Consider the following 18066-nt stretch of genomic DNA (forward strand, 5'->3'; position numbering starts at 1 on the left):
ACAGTTATGTTTGTATAATACAACCACGTTGTACAGTGTTTTGTTTATAAACTGTAATTTGAACGGCTTCTATTTCTAACAGGTTGAGCGAAGGTCTTTAGTTGGCTTACATATTTATATATCAATTGTGAAAGACTTTACTTTTTCTTACAAATTATTTCAACGTTGGTCGTATGTTGACAGATGACACAAATAATACCTTCTATCTATTTCGACGATTTCGTTTTTTTTCTTTCTTTTTTTCTTGGGCCTTAGAACTCATAATGCCGGTTATACAGTTTCCAAGATCACATTTTCCTGAATGGAACGCCAGTCTGTTGCAGGGTTTGAGGCCAGCGATTCTATGAAGGAAAGAGTCAAGACGATGTTTTATTAGGCAGATTACTGCATTATACGAGGCGGTGCTGAAAAGTTCCTGGCTTTGGGTAAAAGAAACTACAAGAAGATTAGTTAACTATGATACAAAATGAAAAGAAGAAAATGCAAAATGCTGAAAAAGCGAGGCAAAAATAACCACTGCAAAGCAAAAGCGAAAACATGCACAAAGGAATTCCATGTGTTAAAGCAAGTTCACAGACTGCACTATATCAGTCAGTTCAGATATAAATAGTTTTGCACAGCTTGGCGGGCCAGTGCACACGACGACCACTGCACGTCGGATTGATGTATGTAGATGAAGGCGGGAACGGGGTGTGCAATTGTGAAGGTAATGAATGCGAAGATGTAGCTTGTGTTTCGTGGTGAACAGTGTATGTGAGCGGGGTATGTGGCTTTGGTGTCAGAGCGTCTATAAAAGCTCGTTTTACCATGTCAATTTTCCCATTTAATGTCCATGGTGAAAAGATTATCAGTGCTGGAAAGGACTCAGTAAGATCCTGTGTATGGTATGTGAGGGGACTTTTCATAGAGTCATTGCGAAGAAACACGTGGGTCCACGAAGCAAAATCCTTCGGGACCGAAGATGTAATAGTTTGTTGTCGGGAGGTCATCAGCGGAAGATTGGTGAAATACTAACGAAGTCTGTTGACGTAGAGAGCAGAATCTTGGGAGGAAAAGTTCACATGGGCCAGCATTTGACCTGTTAAGAATAACGGTTCTCCGTAGAGCAGCCTCGCTGAAGAGTATCCAAGATCCTCCTTGACTGCTGAACGGCAGCCTAGAACAATGAGTAGATACTCGCTCTATCGCTGTTATGATAAGCGCGCATTGCAGCCTTCAATTGGCGGTGGAAGCGTTCCACCATACCATTTGAAGCTGGATGGTAACTAGTAGTCCGAATGCGCCGCACGCCTAGAATTTTCGAAAGCCCATGGAAGGAGTGGGATTCGAACTGCCTACCACGGTCAGTGGTGATCGTGGTATGAACGCCGTAACGCGATATTCAACCCGATACCAGAGCTCGCGCTACTGATTCTGCTGTAATATCACACAAAGGGATGACTTCCGGCTAACATATAAAACGGTCGATGCACGTAAGGAGATACGTAAAAGCTTGACTAACTGGCCACTGTCCAACTAGATCGATATGGATGTGACTCGGACGAGCGTCTGGGGTGTTGAACATACCAAGAGGAGTACGAATGTGCCTATGCACTTTAGCTTTTTGGTAGAAAAGTCATGAACGTGACCAAGCAATGATATCTTGTCTCATATTTGGCCAGAAGAATCCAGCCGAAATGAGTTTCACCGTGGTTGAAGTTCCGGGATGCAGAGTGTGGAAAACAGTTCGACGGTGGGTCTCTGGAACAAGAGGACGTGGTTTATCTATCGAGATGTCACATAATATTTGTGTGTCAGAAGTAGGCACAAGCAAGTACTTAAATTTACACGTCGCAAATTCTGGTGAAGCAAGATCGATCGACTCTAGGGGAGGCTGATCTGCAGAAAGAAGATGGAGGCCGATATTTGAAGGTGGTGACAAAGAATTTACACGAATGCGAGAGAGAGCATCTGCCGCTGCATTCTGTGCACCAGAGATACGACGAATACCATTGGTAAGCTGCGAAACAAAATCTAGATGACGAATATCTGTCGGGCTTCGAACGAAGTGCAGACGATGATCGTTATAGATCGTAAATTGGCGACCTTCAAGTGAGTATTGAAAGTGTCTAACTGTCAGGTACATAGCCAAAAGTTTACGGCCAAACGTGCTATGGCGGGTTTCGGCTGGTTTAAGCTGTCTCGAGAAGAAAGCGAGAGGTTGTGCTTGCTGCTGGTGATGTTGCTGCGAAACTGCACCAACAGCTGTATTTGATGCATCCACGACCAGCAAAAGCTGGGCATCAGACACGGGATATGTGAGAAGAGAAGCGCTAGCCAGCGCATGTTTAACTTTGAGGAATGCCTCAAGATGAACTGGGTCAAGGGAAATAGGCTCGTCTTTCTTTTTTCTATTCAGTAAGAGATCAGAAAGAAGAAACAGAAGGTCCGCACAATGTGGACTAAAACGGCGGTAATAATTAAGATCAAGGAACTGTCGAAGCTGTCGCAAAGAAGTAGGTGGAGGAATATCCTGAAGAGCTATTCCGTCAGTGCCGATGATGTCGCCCATAAAGACAAGTGAAGATGCACCAAAAACACACAGAGGTATGGTATAACAGTGTCCTACGTGAACAAAAGAAAAGTTCGAGCTACTCGTTGTAGGGTCACAAATCCAGAAGAAGGTGTATGCAGCATAAATAACATGTGACACTGTTATTATATATTGTAAAATGTGGACAGGATAAATGTTCGAGCAGTCCATAAATAGTTATTTAGTTCTAGAGTGTTTCTTCCTTCGATATTGTCTACGTGGTAGAGATGAGCTCCAACAGCGACATGACAAATTACGTCTGACTTTCTTGGAGGCTCGGATGGGACTGGTTAAAATTTTCCCGAGACTTTGTAATAGGCGGCAGTGTGTATCTATGCGCGAGGTAAAGCGGTTGGTTACACTAGCCAAATCACGTATAGATGGATAACAGTTCCGCCAAATGGAAATAGTGCTCCTACAGCGTCAAATATATCTTTTAGAAAATGGAGGAATCGTTGACATAGAGCTTGGAGCTCAAAATACATCAAGAAAATACAGAATTTTCCATTGCATGAAAATTTAGCAACAAAGCTTTTTATTGAGTGGTCACATGAAAGCCTGTGGACAAAAAGAAGAAACGTAGCTCGGGAGAATCTGGGGGTTTGTTAAAGTTTTTGACAAAGTTCAACTATCATAAAAGTGCCACTCAGTATTGAGGAAAAGAATCTCGCGAGAATATGTTTCCCTCCATTTGCGTTGTTCTGTGTCAAGTCTTGCTGAAAATGACAGGAGTCAGAAAACCGAAAGTGTGTCAGAAGAAATGACGGTTCAAAAGCAACAAAGGTAAATTATGCATGCGTGTATGTATGTATGTATGTATGTATGTATGTATGTATGTATGTATATGTGAATGTATGTATGTATGTATGTATGTGAAGGTGTAAGCGTGTATGCGTGCGTGTGTGTGTGATCACATACAGGCATCCTCATTGGTCCAACAGGTGTTCTGCTGTATCTGGATAAGTTTTTGTTTTCATCTCTCACCTAGATAATATCTACTAAGTAGTCTACAGAAAAAATAATACCTGTAATAGATCAGTGCTCTGCAACCGGTATGCCGCGGCACACTGATGTGCCACGAGACGATGCTAAGTGTACCGCAGTGTACCCTGAATATAATTTGTTCTCCTATACCTTTAGTTATATTTTTAGTTCAGGTGTGCCGCTGAATTTTGAAAAGAATATAAGTGTGCCGCAAGTGGAAAAGGGCTGTGGTGCACTGTAATAGACGAATTATTTTGTACTAAAGGAGCAACAGTTAATTTCCTGTTGTGTAGATCCTGGTAGTTGCGACACAATTAATTAAAATAGAAGGAAAATATATATTTAATAATGTTTGGATGTTTGTCTTTAGTTCAATAAACCAAATTTAATATTATCTGTTTTCAGTTACAGTCACTGTACCTAAAAACTTTTGTTTTTAATTGGAATAATAATATTCGACTGTGAAATAATTGTATTTGATAAAGTTTGTTTCCAGTTGAAATAAATGTATCTGATTATAATTTGGTGGGTGAATCAGATAAAGCTACAAATAATAGCGTGTAAATAAATATTGGTTTTGGGGTAGAAAAAGTCGAAGTCCCCCGAGAAGCCTTCGACCATTTTTTTTTATCCAACAGGCTATTTACACGCTATTATGTGTAACTTTATCTGATTCGAGTATCACAGTTCAAATAAATAAATAAATAAATAAATAAATAAATAAAAGAATTATTTCACGTTCTCACGAACATTCTAACTTCTTATGATGCCAACAATATAATCTATAATGCTTTTTGGTGGAATAGCTTATTTAAATGTTTGTTTTCAGTTGAAAGAATAATATTTAATAACGTTTGTTTTAAGGTAAAATAATTATATCTAATAAAGTTTGTTTTCAGGTGAAACGATTTATATTTAATAATATTTGTCATCATTTGAAATATAATTATATTCAATAAAATTTAGTTTTTCAACTGAAAAATGTTCAACAAAATTTTTCTTTCTGTTGAAATAACTGTATTAAATAATGTTCGTTTTCCCTTAAAATCATTATTTTTAGTAATGTTCGTCCTCAGTTGGAATTATTGCATCTAATAATATTTGTTTTTGCTTGTATTTTCTGAAATAATTATATCTTACAATGTTTGGAGTTAGCTGAAATAATTATACTTAATATTATATTTAATAATGCTTGTCTTCATTAGAAATATAATGTTTGTTTTCACTTGAAATATACTTAATAATGTTTATTTTCAGTTGAAATATCGAGCTGAGTACTTATACAACTGTTCCGAATCAATGACTATAAAACAAGTTGTCAACGAAAATCAATTGATTTCATTGATTCACGATGATTTCTTTATTTGTTGGTGAGAAAGTTCTTATATCACACCGATTGGCTTATTTGATGCCTCATCCTTCCCAAATTATTTATGTCTCCTTTGAAATCGTTAAAATATATCATATTTTGTCCACATGTACAAATTAACTGTTCTATTTCTATAACCGTTGAACTTACGTGGCTCTTTTTCAGCAATGAAACAGGTGTAATGATGTTGATTGGGTAAGAATTCAACTAGATATCGTGGCACTATTACCTTTTATCACTTCTTTATAAAGAACTATCGTGTTCTTTTCCTCAGTAAGACTACTTAGACAACCTCTGTTGAGAAGAGACAAAAAATCGAATCAGAAGGTAATCAGAAGGTAAGTGATTTTTTTCCTTCCGTGTACTGTCTTATATTCTTGCATTATGCAAGGTAAAATTGTCTTCACCGAGGTTACAACACAATGCAGACACGTATATATATATATATATATATATATATATATATATATATATATATATATATATATATATATATATATATATATATATATATATATATATATACACATACATATATATATATATATATATATATATATATATACATATATATATATATATATATATATATATATATATATGTGTGTGTGTGTGTGTGTGTGTGTGTATGTGTGTGTGTGTGTGTGTGTGTGTGTGTGTGTGTGTGTGTGTGTGTATATATATTGCTTTTCTCAATAATGATATAATTTCATGCAGATTATTATGTTTTCAAATATGCCTCTGACTTACTAGTAATCTTATAGACTACGTTATGATCAATATTTTGGTCTTCAAGAATATCAACGTCAATTTTGAGATATCCGAAAGTTTTTTTTTTCTTTTTTTTTGACAACTGCAATGTCAGGTTTTCTATGTTCCTTGAACCAGTTCATTTGGATATGAAATTGTCATACGAATTTTATTTTTCATTGTACAAGAGTATGTACAATCATATGTCGGTACCAGGTACCATGCTGTATTTTTTTTTCTCTGCCATAGATTCTAATGGAGTCGGAGCACATTTTGTTGCGGAGGACGTTCTCATTCTTGGAGGCTAGAATTTTGCAATCACTCTTTTGGTCATATGAACTTAAGATCAGTTCAAATGTTTTTGTCTTATGTAAGAATTTTTGCTCTACGACAAACTGCAGGGGAAAGCCTTTAACCTTTCATGCATATTTGAACTAGTCTGAAGTTTATATACTTTCCGTAACTGTTTTGCACATCTACTCACGTATTTGTTCCGATCTGACAACCAATATGCTCTATCAGTAAATAATATTTTTTGAGTTACCATAAAGGAAGTGTTTCTTCCTGATCAGCTCAACGTTGTCTCTGTTGGCATACGGTGCAGAAGAGAACAAATGAGTTCGAACTATATCTACCAGTCCAACAGAGTGCACTCTGAGCTGACTATGGGGTTTTAACACCTTTTTGTCTTTAGCGAGAACTTTATTTTCTCCACGACAAACTGCAGCGAAAAGCCTTTACAGGTTCAAATATCTTTCAAATACATTCGAACTGGTTTTAAGTTTATTACTAGTTATCAACGCACCAGTTTAGTTAACACAGCCCATTACTTTTCCTTCCGTGTTATTATAGAGATTTCATCTTGTCTTTTCTGTTTCCTTTTCCAGATTTCCATCATTCCTCAAGAAATAGAAATATAACGAAAATAAACATTAAAAGAAACGTAAAAAGTAAAAGAGAAATAAGAACAAACAATAATGGAAACAAAATCGATACTGATCAAATCCTGTTTATTCACATTGGTTTTCTTTCTATCGAGTCAAACTACTTCAGCAAATCCCAACTATACTGTCACAGAGGAAGCCTGGTTTGATTTCCTCATCAAGAATTTTACCAACTCGAACGACGATGACGTAATTCGTGTAGTGATTGCATTATTTGGAGATGTTGCGCCAATGACTGTCACCAATTTCGCTGCTATCACACGAGGATACAACCGAGGAAAAGTACGTTTGAATCTTCCCTCATTTCATTATCTTTTGTCATACTTGTCTTCCGGTTTTCATTTTCTTTTTCTCTTATCTTGCTTTATATCGTCCATTTTTTCAGCCTTTCTTCCTTACTTTTCTTCTTTTCTTTGTTTCCTTTTTTATCTTTTATTTTTTTTCTGTTTTTCTTTTCCTCCTGTTTCTCTGTGTGTTAATTATTTCTTTTTACATTTTCATTCAGTTTTCCTTTCCAACCTCCATTCTATCTATCTATCTATCTATCTATCTATCTATCTATCTATCTATCTATCTATCTATCTATCTGTCCATCTGTCTGCCTGTGCATACATACATACATACATACATACATACATATGTGTGTGCGTGTGTGTGTGTGTGTGTGTGTGTGTGTGTGTGTGTGCGCGCGTGTGTGTGCGCGCGTGTGTGCGTGTGTCACAACTGTTTGACAACCTATTTTGGCATGCATACTTCCCTGTAACTTAGCTGTTCGGCAAAAGAAGCCGATGGAACAAGTACCAGGCTTTTTTTTTAATTGAGTACTGGGGTCGAACTGTTCGGCTAAAATTGTTCAAGGTGGTGCCCCAGCATGGTCGCAGTTTAAACGACTTGAACAAATAAACGGTAAGAGATAATATACATCTTTTATCTTCTACTTGTTTCAGTCATTAAACCGCTGCCATGCTGGAGCACCGCCTTGAACCATTTGCTTTAATCGAATGAATCGATCCCAGTACTTCTTTTTTGTTAAGCCTGACACTTATTCTATCGGCCACTTTTGCCGAACCGCTAAGTTACGGGGACGTAAACACATCAACACCGAGCGGTGGCGGGGAACAAATGCAGACACAAACACACACACACACACACACACACACACACGCACACATACACACACACATGTAAGTATGTATGTATATTGATATATAGACATATATTCTTTTATAGATGCGTGACGGTTGATGTGGCGCTTATGTAACCAAAAGATTGCGTAAAAGCTGTCAACTAGCGGAATTACCATATTCTCTCCCACTTTGCTCCTATTAACTGGTCAATTTTTATACATACCCTCTACCACTGCGATTCCTGGATTTTCAGAAAGATGGTAAGGTTACATCCTAGCCGTAACCATAATCTTTCTCGATAGCCACGCGCCAGGCTGGTAGCTTACTTCGGATTCTGGTTGATTCTTTGAATCCCTTTTCTTATATATAGATATATATGTAATGGCTGCCAGGCGTAGCTGCGTGGTTAAGAAGCTCGCTTTGCAGCCATGTGGTTCCAGGTTCAATCCCACGCTGCGTTACCTCGAGCAAGTGTCTTCTACTATAACCTCCGTCGGTTAACGCCTTGTGAGTGAATTTCGTAGGCGGAAACTGTTAGGAAGCCCGTTGTATATGCGTGTGTATGTATACGTGTGTATGTGTATGCGTGCATGTGTGGTGACTTTGTGCTTATATTTCTCTTCTCCCACCGCTTAATAACCGGTGCTGCTTTGTTTACATCCTCGTAACGTAGCGGTTCGAGTAAAGAAACCGATAAAATAAATCCTAGAATTAAATGTAAGTACAGGAGTCGATTTGTTCGACTAAATCCTTTGATGCGGTGCCTCAGCATGGCTGCAGTCCAGTGACTGATACAAGTGAAGGATAATTCTCCACTTAAATATCATCTCATGAGATTATCTTCAAGCAGAATTGTGAAAGCTTGAACTGTATGGAGTTTTTGCACAGAACTCTATTTTGTTTTCCTCGATAAAGATCTAAGTCTAAAGTATTGGATATTTATCTTTCCTCGCTTTCATTACGCATACATTTAGACTGCCATGCTTCCTCTTAGATGGGAGGTACGTGGCTGTGTAAGGGGCACTGCGGAGGGTATACAATAGCTTTGGCATGGCGAAGCAGTATCTTAACTGGAACAGTGCTGGGTGGGCGTCGATCATATTCAGTCTCTCCGTCAATATTTTCAAGCTGGCAAAGTTTAGAACTAAGGGTGAAACGAATGGCGGGCAGGAGGATCCGCGAACCGCGGTTAAGGACGTCCTTTTTGGGGGGGCCATCCGTACCCGTTAAAGTATTTGCCGACAAAACAGATTCTCATCGGTTTCCTCTGATGTTTTTTGTTTTTTTTTTTTACCTTAAAAATTGCCATTATTGCAGTTGCTTTTATACCATTTTCTTTGCAATATATTCACAGGAAAAATTACATTACAAAGGCACAAACGTCCATCGAATCGTCCCTGATTTCGTCATTCAGATGGGAGACATTACAAAAGGAGATGGCACGGGAGGTAAGCTACAATTACATATTTTATATTTACGCATGCGTGAATGTTCGTGTGTGAATATAAATTCTCTTTTGTGTACAGAGTATGAGTAACGGTTTCAAATTTTGTCACAAGGGCAGCGATTCTGGGGGAGGGGGATAGTCGATTACATCGACCCCAGTTTTCAACTGGTATTTTTGTGTATGTATGTGTCAGACATTCTCATTGGAAACTGTTAATGGTCCTTACCTATAACTTTATTATTATTTCCGATCATGGAACTGCAACACATATCTATTTCACTCAGATTTTTCTTTAGTTTTTGTCAAACTGGAAAGTACTATTATCCCCCAACTGGCGATGTTTCTTTATTTTTATATTTTTCTCACATCTCTCTCCCGATAGCGGAATACCTAGCTTATGGAAGCCTTACTCAATGTCACGATCCACATGATTGGCTATTCTAGAAACAATTCTAAAAGACTCTATCTATTTATATTCTCTATCTAAATTAAATGTTTTCGAGTGATGCCTAATGTTTTGGTCTTTCATTTTATATATACATACATACATACATACATACATACATACATGTATGTATGTATGTATGTATGTATGTATGTATGTATGTATGTATGTATGTATGTATGTCAGTTTGAAAATAGTTAACTTCTGCTTGAGTTTATTGAACCATTAGATCGGGGCTTATTCCATTTTCATGGCGTTTGAACATCTGAGAGTACAAGATTCCTCTCTGAATGTGGCACCAGTCCTTATAGTGCCGCTGACACTCATTTTCAGATGAGTGGGCATTATGAAACAAAGCACCTTGCTCAAGGACACAGCTCGCTGTCTAGTCCAAGACTCGAAGCCGTGACCTTAGCCACTAGTCCACGCACTCTCTCTCTCTCTCTCTCTCTCTCACACACACACACACACACACACACACACACACACACACACACACACACACACACATGCAAAGATGTGCAATAATGCGTGCATATATTCATGCATTCATAAAATGCCAATATACTCTGATATCATATTAAATTATCAATACAACATTTCCCATATAGGAAATTACGAATACAATTAATCAATAAACTTACTGATAAAATATTAATTCATACTAGAAAAGTATCTAACTCTACTGCAACTAGACCGCTTGTATCTATTACTTTCGCAGTCCAAATGCTTCTAGGGTTGACTTTGTGTGTTATCACGTCAATGACCATAAAACAGGACATTTCTAGGAAAATAACCATAAATTAAAAACGCAGAAACCAGCTATGATTATAATATATAGAAGCATTTTATATAGGAAAAACTACTCTTATTCTTTTACTGGTTTGTGTAATTAAACGCCTTTTAGGGATTTAGAAGAGCACGTCGAACCCAGGATTTAATTTAGTTTGGGTCGATTCAGCAAGAAACCTTTGTAAAATCTTTAAAAGCTATGAATTGAACGAAAAGTTACAAGTTAGACAAGCGTATTTATATATCGTCACTAAGGAATCAAATCCAAGTGAGCAGTCGAAGTTTCAATAACAGTGATATTGGAAACCGCCTGATGAAATGGTATGAATTAAGATGATAAGAGTGTTTGTATCAAGCCAAACGGCTTGCAAAATGTTTCTTGAAATGTATAAGAACTGCTTGTAATATAAACATTATCAGTAGAAAATACTTAACGTGTGTATGTGTTGCTTAAACGTCAGAAGTTGCGGCTTTCCGTCCGGGAAAATCCCTACAAAGATATATAGTATTTAAAAAAACACAATATACTTCAGAGATATGCGAAACGGAATCGCCCCAGAAGTGATCATGAGAGCAACAAGTACGTATTTCACCGTAGTTGCAGCTTATCAATGTTGAGTACTCGTGTCAGTTTTGAAATAGAATCGAAATCGCTGCTCTGAAGTATATACAGATAGTGTATAAACTATCTACTGGTTTGTAATGGTGCTGCATAAGCAGAATAAATTCGAATTATGCTATAGAAACACTTCTATAATAAAACTTGGTGTCATATTTTCTGTATAGGTCGTTCTATTTATGGTGATAAATTCGATGACGAAGATTTCATTCTCAGCCACAAAGCAGCTGGTTATGTTTCTATGGCTAATCACGGACGGGACTCAAACGGTTCTCAGTTCTTTATTCTTCTGAACAAAGCCAGATGGTTGGATGGAAAGCATGTTGTATTCGGGAAAGTCATCAAAGGAATGGTAAGTAGTAAATATTTTGTATTTTGTTTCCATTTAATATGTGTGTGTGCCCGCGTGTGTATATATATATATATATATATATATATATATATATATATACATAAACACTCACACACTCGCACACACATACATATGCATATATATAAATACTTACACATATACATACTTACACACACACACACACACACACACACACACACACACACACATATATATGTATGTATGTATGTATGTATGTATATATGTATATATATATATGTATGGATCTTTTTTAAAACGGGGGCCACATTTTTCATTAACGAAACACTTTGAAACTTGGAACACTGGTAGAATGTGTCATATAAAACATCTTTTTCTCTTAGTCTTCTTTAAAAAAAAAGAAATCCCTAAATTATTCCATGTTAAAGTTGTCGTATTTCTGTAATTTCAACCAATCACTGACGTCCATTCAGCCGATATACATTAAGTGCCGACTACATAAACAAACGATTCTGAAACAATTCTATCGGTGATAGGGTTAGGGTTAGGGTAAAACAGCAAATTTAAAAAGAAAAAAGCAAATAAAACGAAGAAAAAAAAAAGAAAATGAAAAAAGCAAATTTAAAATGAAAAAAGTAAATTAAACGAAGCTATGGCTTAATCAGCCAAAGGAGTAAATATAAACAACTGAATACTTGTCAGTGATTGGTTGAAATTATCGAAATAAGACAATTTTTTACATGAAATAAATTCGAATACAAAAATATTTTTCTGTTCTATAACACAAAATAGATAAGTATACGAAGTTTGAAAGTCTTTCGGTACCAAAAGCACTACGTAAAACATTAATGAAAAATGTGGCCCCCGTTTTAAAAAAGATCCATATGTATTTGTGTGCCTGTGTTTGTCCCCCACCATTGCCTGACAACCGATGCTGGTGTGTTTATGTCCTCGTAACTTAGTGGTTTGACAAAGAGAACGCTAGAATAAATACTAGGCTTACAAATAATAAGTCCTGGGGTCGATTTTTTCGACTAAAGGTGGTGCTCCAGCATGGCCGCAGTCAGATAACTGTAACAAGTTAAAGATTAAAAGAATATACACACTTAAGTACATGCATATGTATGTATTTATGTATGTATGTATGTATGTATGTACGTATGTATGTATTTATGTATGTATGCGTGTGTATCTTAGTCTTTATTTTCCCACTGCTTGACGATTGGTAAGAAAAAAAAAGCGACTGATGGCATAAATAATTTTAAATATGGACAAAGGTCGATTTCTTCAACTAAACTCTACATCGTGGTGCCCGCCATATGGCGCAGTCCATTGGCTGAAACAAGTAAAAGAATAAAAGAGTAACTGCTTACCATTTGCCCGTAGTGTATGTAAACTATCTCGTCACCGCCAAAGTGGTCAGCGCAGAATCCGAAGGCTAAGAATAATCGTTGTTGTAGCTTAACTCGAAGTCGACTTTGATCGAGGGAAACAAACATAATCAAAAACATTTAGGAATAATATATTGCAGATTACTTTATCTAATATGTCTTTTAACATTGTATTTAATACTATAGGTTGTTATAATATTTTCTTTTCTTTTTTTTTATATTTTGCAGAATGTTATAGAAAAAATCGGAAATGTTAAGTCTCACAAGGACACCGCAGTTCCTTTTACAATTGTGAAAATCGTGGATTGTGGTCTGGTTGGTATAGAAAAGAAATACCAGCTGACAGAGGCACAGAGCTTGTCCAACAAAGATCTCTAACAAAATCAAAGTGTAACTGTTATAGACAATATGTAATTAGAGAGACACAGAAGTTACTGTTGGGTGGGATATATATTTTATTTTAGATAAAAACCTAATTGTATGTCTGCAAGCTATAAAATAAAATATGCTGGCATGCGTATTTGGCATTGTGCTGTATGTATGTACGTGTGTATAAATGAGCTTGTGATTATATACCAACGTAGGGCGATTAATTTGGCAGAATCGTTACCGCAAGATGGATGGCGGCATTTCGTCGGCCTTTGCGTTTTGTGCTCAAATTTTGCCAAGGTCGACTTTGCCTTTCATCCTATCTGGGTCGATAAAATAAGGACCAGTTGATTCACGAAATTGCTGGACTTGTGCCAAAATTTGAAACCATTTATATACCAGTGTGATGTGTATGGTGGAATACACTTGAGGCATTTTTCATACAGTGAATTCATTGCCGATTTCTTTAATACATCACAGTATGAATACACACATGTGTGTGTATATGTACGCCTGTGTGTGCATATACATAGCATGCTATTGACTCTGTGTGTGTGAGTGATTGTGTGTGTGTGGGGGGGGGAGAAAGAGTGATAGTGTGTGTGTGTGTGTGTGTGCGTGTGTGAGTCTGCGTGTGTGAGAGAGAGAGAGAGAGAGAGAGAGAGAGAGAGAGTGAGTGATTGTGAGTGACTGTGCGTGCGTAGGTGGTAATTGTTTCTTGAGTAAAGATTGAATTTTTAAAACAGTAACATAGATATATTTCATATTTTCTTTGATTTGTGTAGGAGTGAGTGTGTATGTATGTATGTATGTATGTTGGTGTTTGTATGTATATTGGTGTGCGTGTATTCCAAGCATTAGAAAATGCACACACACACACACACACACACACACACACAAAGATTCATAGATTACATTGATTTGGCTTATTTTTCATCTATGGTGAAGGTGTCTCAGGACCGTATATCCACGACCCTCTTAGGAATATTTGGGTAGAAATGGATGGATGGATAGATGGATGGATGGATGGATGGATGGATGGATAGATGGATGGATTTCAATTTTGCATTCAAATTTTAGTGTAAGATTCTTCATATCCCGACAACGATATTGCATATAAATGTGACAATTTAGTTAAAGGTCATTTCAAACAATCTTATAGGTCAATAGATGAAGCATCCACAGTATTTTCTAACTTTTTAATTATACGAAGCTCTCTGCTGATACTTCGTTGACTTAACTTGACTGAGCAAGTATCAGAGAAGCAAGCAATTGTCTTGGGCTTAGACAGAGCGTAATACTGATTTCAAATGTTGGCACAAGGCCAACAATTTCAGGGAAAGGGGAAACTTGATTACATCGACTCCCGATGCTCAACTTGTACTTATTTTATCGACCCCAAAAGGATGAAAGGTAAAGTCGCCGTCGGGGAACTTTGAGCTCAGACGAAATGCCGGTAAGCATTTTGCCCAGCGTGCTAACGGTTCTACCAGCTCATTGCCTTAGGCAGAGCGTAGTAACAGTCGAACTTTTAGCACGACAGGCAAAGTGCTTGGCGGAATTTTCTGCCGAGGTCTGCTCTGCTTTTCATCCTTTCAAGATCGATAAAATAAATACCAGCTGATTACTGGGGGCCGATGTAATCGACCTCCCCCCTCCTCCCCGAACTTGCTGGCCTTATGCCAAAATTTGAAATGATATTAGTTCAATTCACCTCCAGTTAAACTTTGTTTTGCCAAATCCGAACATATATTCTCTTCTGATGATCTCTGATACCGGTGTCCGGTATGCAGAGTGTCGATCGACTATACTTGCACAAGCAATCTGTTTCCAAGTCTCTCTTCAGCCGAGGCAAAGCACAATACTCTCGAGATATTCCCTATTGCAAGGTCAGAAGTGCGTGTCTCTTGCATTAGAGATCTTAGTAAGTGCTTTAGGATTGCGACTCTAAACCACTTCCACAAGTGACGTTGTTAGAAGACCTCATCTCTATCTCCTTCTACTGAATGTCACCTTCATATGCCAGTAATGGTAACCGATAAAGGAGAGTTAACGATAGTGTTAAGTTTGCAATATTTCAAACCAGTTGCTTGCGATAAACACGTGTCTCTTAGTATATACGGAAGATAAAATTTTAATATTTCTTTTTGTATATCCATTTCTCTTTCTCTCTCTCTCTTTCTCTCTCTCTCTCTCTCTCTCTCTCTCTCTCTCTCTCTCTCTCTCTCTCTCTCTCTCTCTCTCTCTCTCTCTCTCTCTCTCTCTCTCTTTCTCTCTCTCTGTTATCAGTTAAAAACATTCGGCTGACACTCTACTAAGGCACCTTTAAATATCTTAAATCCATCTTTTTGAATATTTTATTTTTAGATGGACGTATCCTATGCGCCCACGAAACTTTAAGTCACTCGGAACCGAGTCAAACTATTGTTAATACATATTCGTGAAAATATAATAAAATATTGAAGTGAAATATTTTGTAGTTTTGCTTTATTTATATATTTATTCATTTATTTACTTTGTAAATTTGAGTTGAATATCCTGGAACAAATATAAACTCCTGGTTAATCGAGTCAGCGACATAGATTCTCTTCCTGGCTGAAGTTATTACACTTTAAACGGGGCAGCAAGGAGACTCTATACGGTTAATGAACTTGATAGAAATAGTAGTTAAGTTAAATTTCTCATGAAGCCATAGTTTACGATTTAGACAAAAGGAAAAATACGTTGGGTAATGTAGTTCTGGATATATTGTCTGAAAATAAGCGATGGCTACGACTGGAACTCTGCTTGACCAGAGTTCACCTGGAACTAAACACCTAAAACTTACAACAGTTACTTTTGCCAGACATTGACATAACATGAAAAGGTGTCATAACATCGGAGCCCAAACAGTTTAGACTGTGCTTATTCCTACTTAACACCAGCACTTTCGATACTTTCATTTTCAGATGTTTTCTCTTAGATTTAAAACTTAATTCTCTTTCCAAGTTTTGGTACAAGGCCCGAAATTTTGAGGGGATGAGTAAGTTGATTACATCAACACTCAGTACTCGATTTGTACTTTCTATCGAATAGTGAAGGAAAATTGATCTCAGTACACACTTATAAAACAAAACGATGTTTTTTATCATTTATGACTGTTTACCGTATTGACCAAACTATATCGCTGGTCACAACGAGCTTTCAATTCTTTCTTCTTGACTGCGCCTTTTCCATCTTGACCGAAATCATTTAACAATTCAGCAAAATGGTTAGAGCGGAGCCGATGGGGTTGGACACAATAAGAGTGATGAGGGGTAAAGGGACAAGCGAATCGTGGGCGTTTGAACGAAGCTCCATTAGTGTACCGATAGAAAGAAGAAAGAAAAAAACAAGAGAAAAGAAGCAGCACGTCTGTGGGTCAGAGGCCGGAACACGTCTGTGGGTCAGAGGCCGGAGCACGTCTGTGGGTCAGAGGCCGGAGCGTATCAATGATTTTATACCAATCAGTCCAGTGGTTCTTCTCTGGATGCAGTCTACGATGCCTATATGCGTAGCAATAGCAACACCTCTTTTATGGGAGCCGGCCCCGCTCCTATTGATCATATGTTTTGGTGATTATCTTTTATCTTTTATCTTTTACCTATTTCTGTCATTAGACCGCGACCATGCTGGGGCACCACCTTGAGGAATTTTCAGCTGAATGAATCGACCACAGTACTTATCTTTTTTATCAGTTTCCCTCTACCAAATCCACTCACAAAGCTTTGGTCGACCTAAGGCCATAGTTGAAGACACCCAAAGGTGTCACAGTGTGAGACTGAACCTGAAGCCATGTGGTTGGAAAGCAAACTTCTTACCTCACAGCCACACAACCGCACCTGCGCCTATACAATATACATTGATTATTGGCTTAGTTTCATTCCTTCAGACAAGATAGCTGTCAATGGATCGGGCGATTATAATGACCTTTTGTCCAAAACGACCATTGCACAGCTAATATTTGCATAACCAAGATGTTTGAATTCTAAGACTTTTTTGTCACTCAACGTTGATTTGGTCAAGAAGAACTCACCGAAATTATTCAACAAAAAACAATATAAACAGAAACATTGTATTTTTCATTTCAGTTAGAAAATGGTTAATTTAACTGATAAAGTGTTTTAGTTCTATATTAGTTACGACTTCAAACAAAAGAAACAACTAACTCTGCCAATACCGCCGGCCAAACCTTGGTATCAAACGTGGAGAATGAATACAATCAATTAATTGGACCCCAGTATTCAACTGCTACGTATTTTATCGACTCCAGGAATATGAAAGACAAAATCGACCTCAACGGGATTTGAAATTAGAAAGTAAATGTATACAACTATAATGATTTCAGTCGCATACCTTTAAGTTTAAATCAATAGAATTCATCTCAGTACATCACTGTTTCTAGTACAACCCTCGCGGAATGAAACTCAAGTTGTAGACTCAATTTTATCTGCTGTGCCCTCTACCCAAACCTGTTAGCTTTGTATGATGACAGAATTGTGAAACTATATATAAAAAAAAATCCGCAATGTTCCCTGTGGTTCTTTATGTTCCAGGTTCGGATCCCACGGAGGTTAACTTTGCTTTTTAAGCCATTCGGAGTCGATAAAGTAAAATATTGATCATTTACTAGAGTCGATAGCATCAACTAACTCCTGCACCGGTCTTAGTTAGAAACAATTCTTACAATGAGAGCAAAGGACGGTGAACTGGCAGAATGGTTAGAGAGTCAAAAATGCCTTGTGGGATTTGTACCACCTTTTTACATCCTAAGTTCATTCCAAGGATAGATTTACCTTTCACTCCTCCTGGGACGATAAAATAAAGTGATAGTTAATTACTGGGACCGACTAATCCCTCCCTTCTAACACCGTTTTCCTTGTGCCTAAGTTAGGAACAACTATTATA

General features: G+C 37.4%; 1 protein-coding gene across 1 annotated transcript; it reads left to right on the forward strand.

Moving 5' to 3' along the window:
• The first annotated feature begins 5019 nt into the window (after positions 1 to 5019).
• On the forward strand, positions 5020 to 15610 carry LOC106883423 (uncharacterized). The gene is made up of 5 exons (XM_052968558.2): positions 5020 to 5263; positions 6563 to 6901; positions 9101 to 9194; positions 11217 to 11401; positions 13000 to 15610. Exons 2-5 carry the CDS (start codon positions 6653 to 6655, stop codon positions 13147 to 13149), a joined length of 678 nt encoding a protein of 225 aa, XP_052824518.1. The 5' UTR covers positions 5020 to 5263; positions 6563 to 6652; the 3' UTR covers positions 13150 to 15610.
• Positions 15611 to 18066: the final 2456 nt, after the last annotated feature.

Source organism: Octopus bimaculoides, chromosome 6 (assembly GCF_046866305.1).
Source record: "Octopus bimaculoides isolate indiv1 chromosome 6, ASM4686630v1, whole genome shotgun sequence".
Taxonomy (NCBI): domain Eukaryota; kingdom Metazoa; phylum Mollusca; class Cephalopoda; order Octopoda; family Octopodidae; genus Octopus; species Octopus bimaculoides.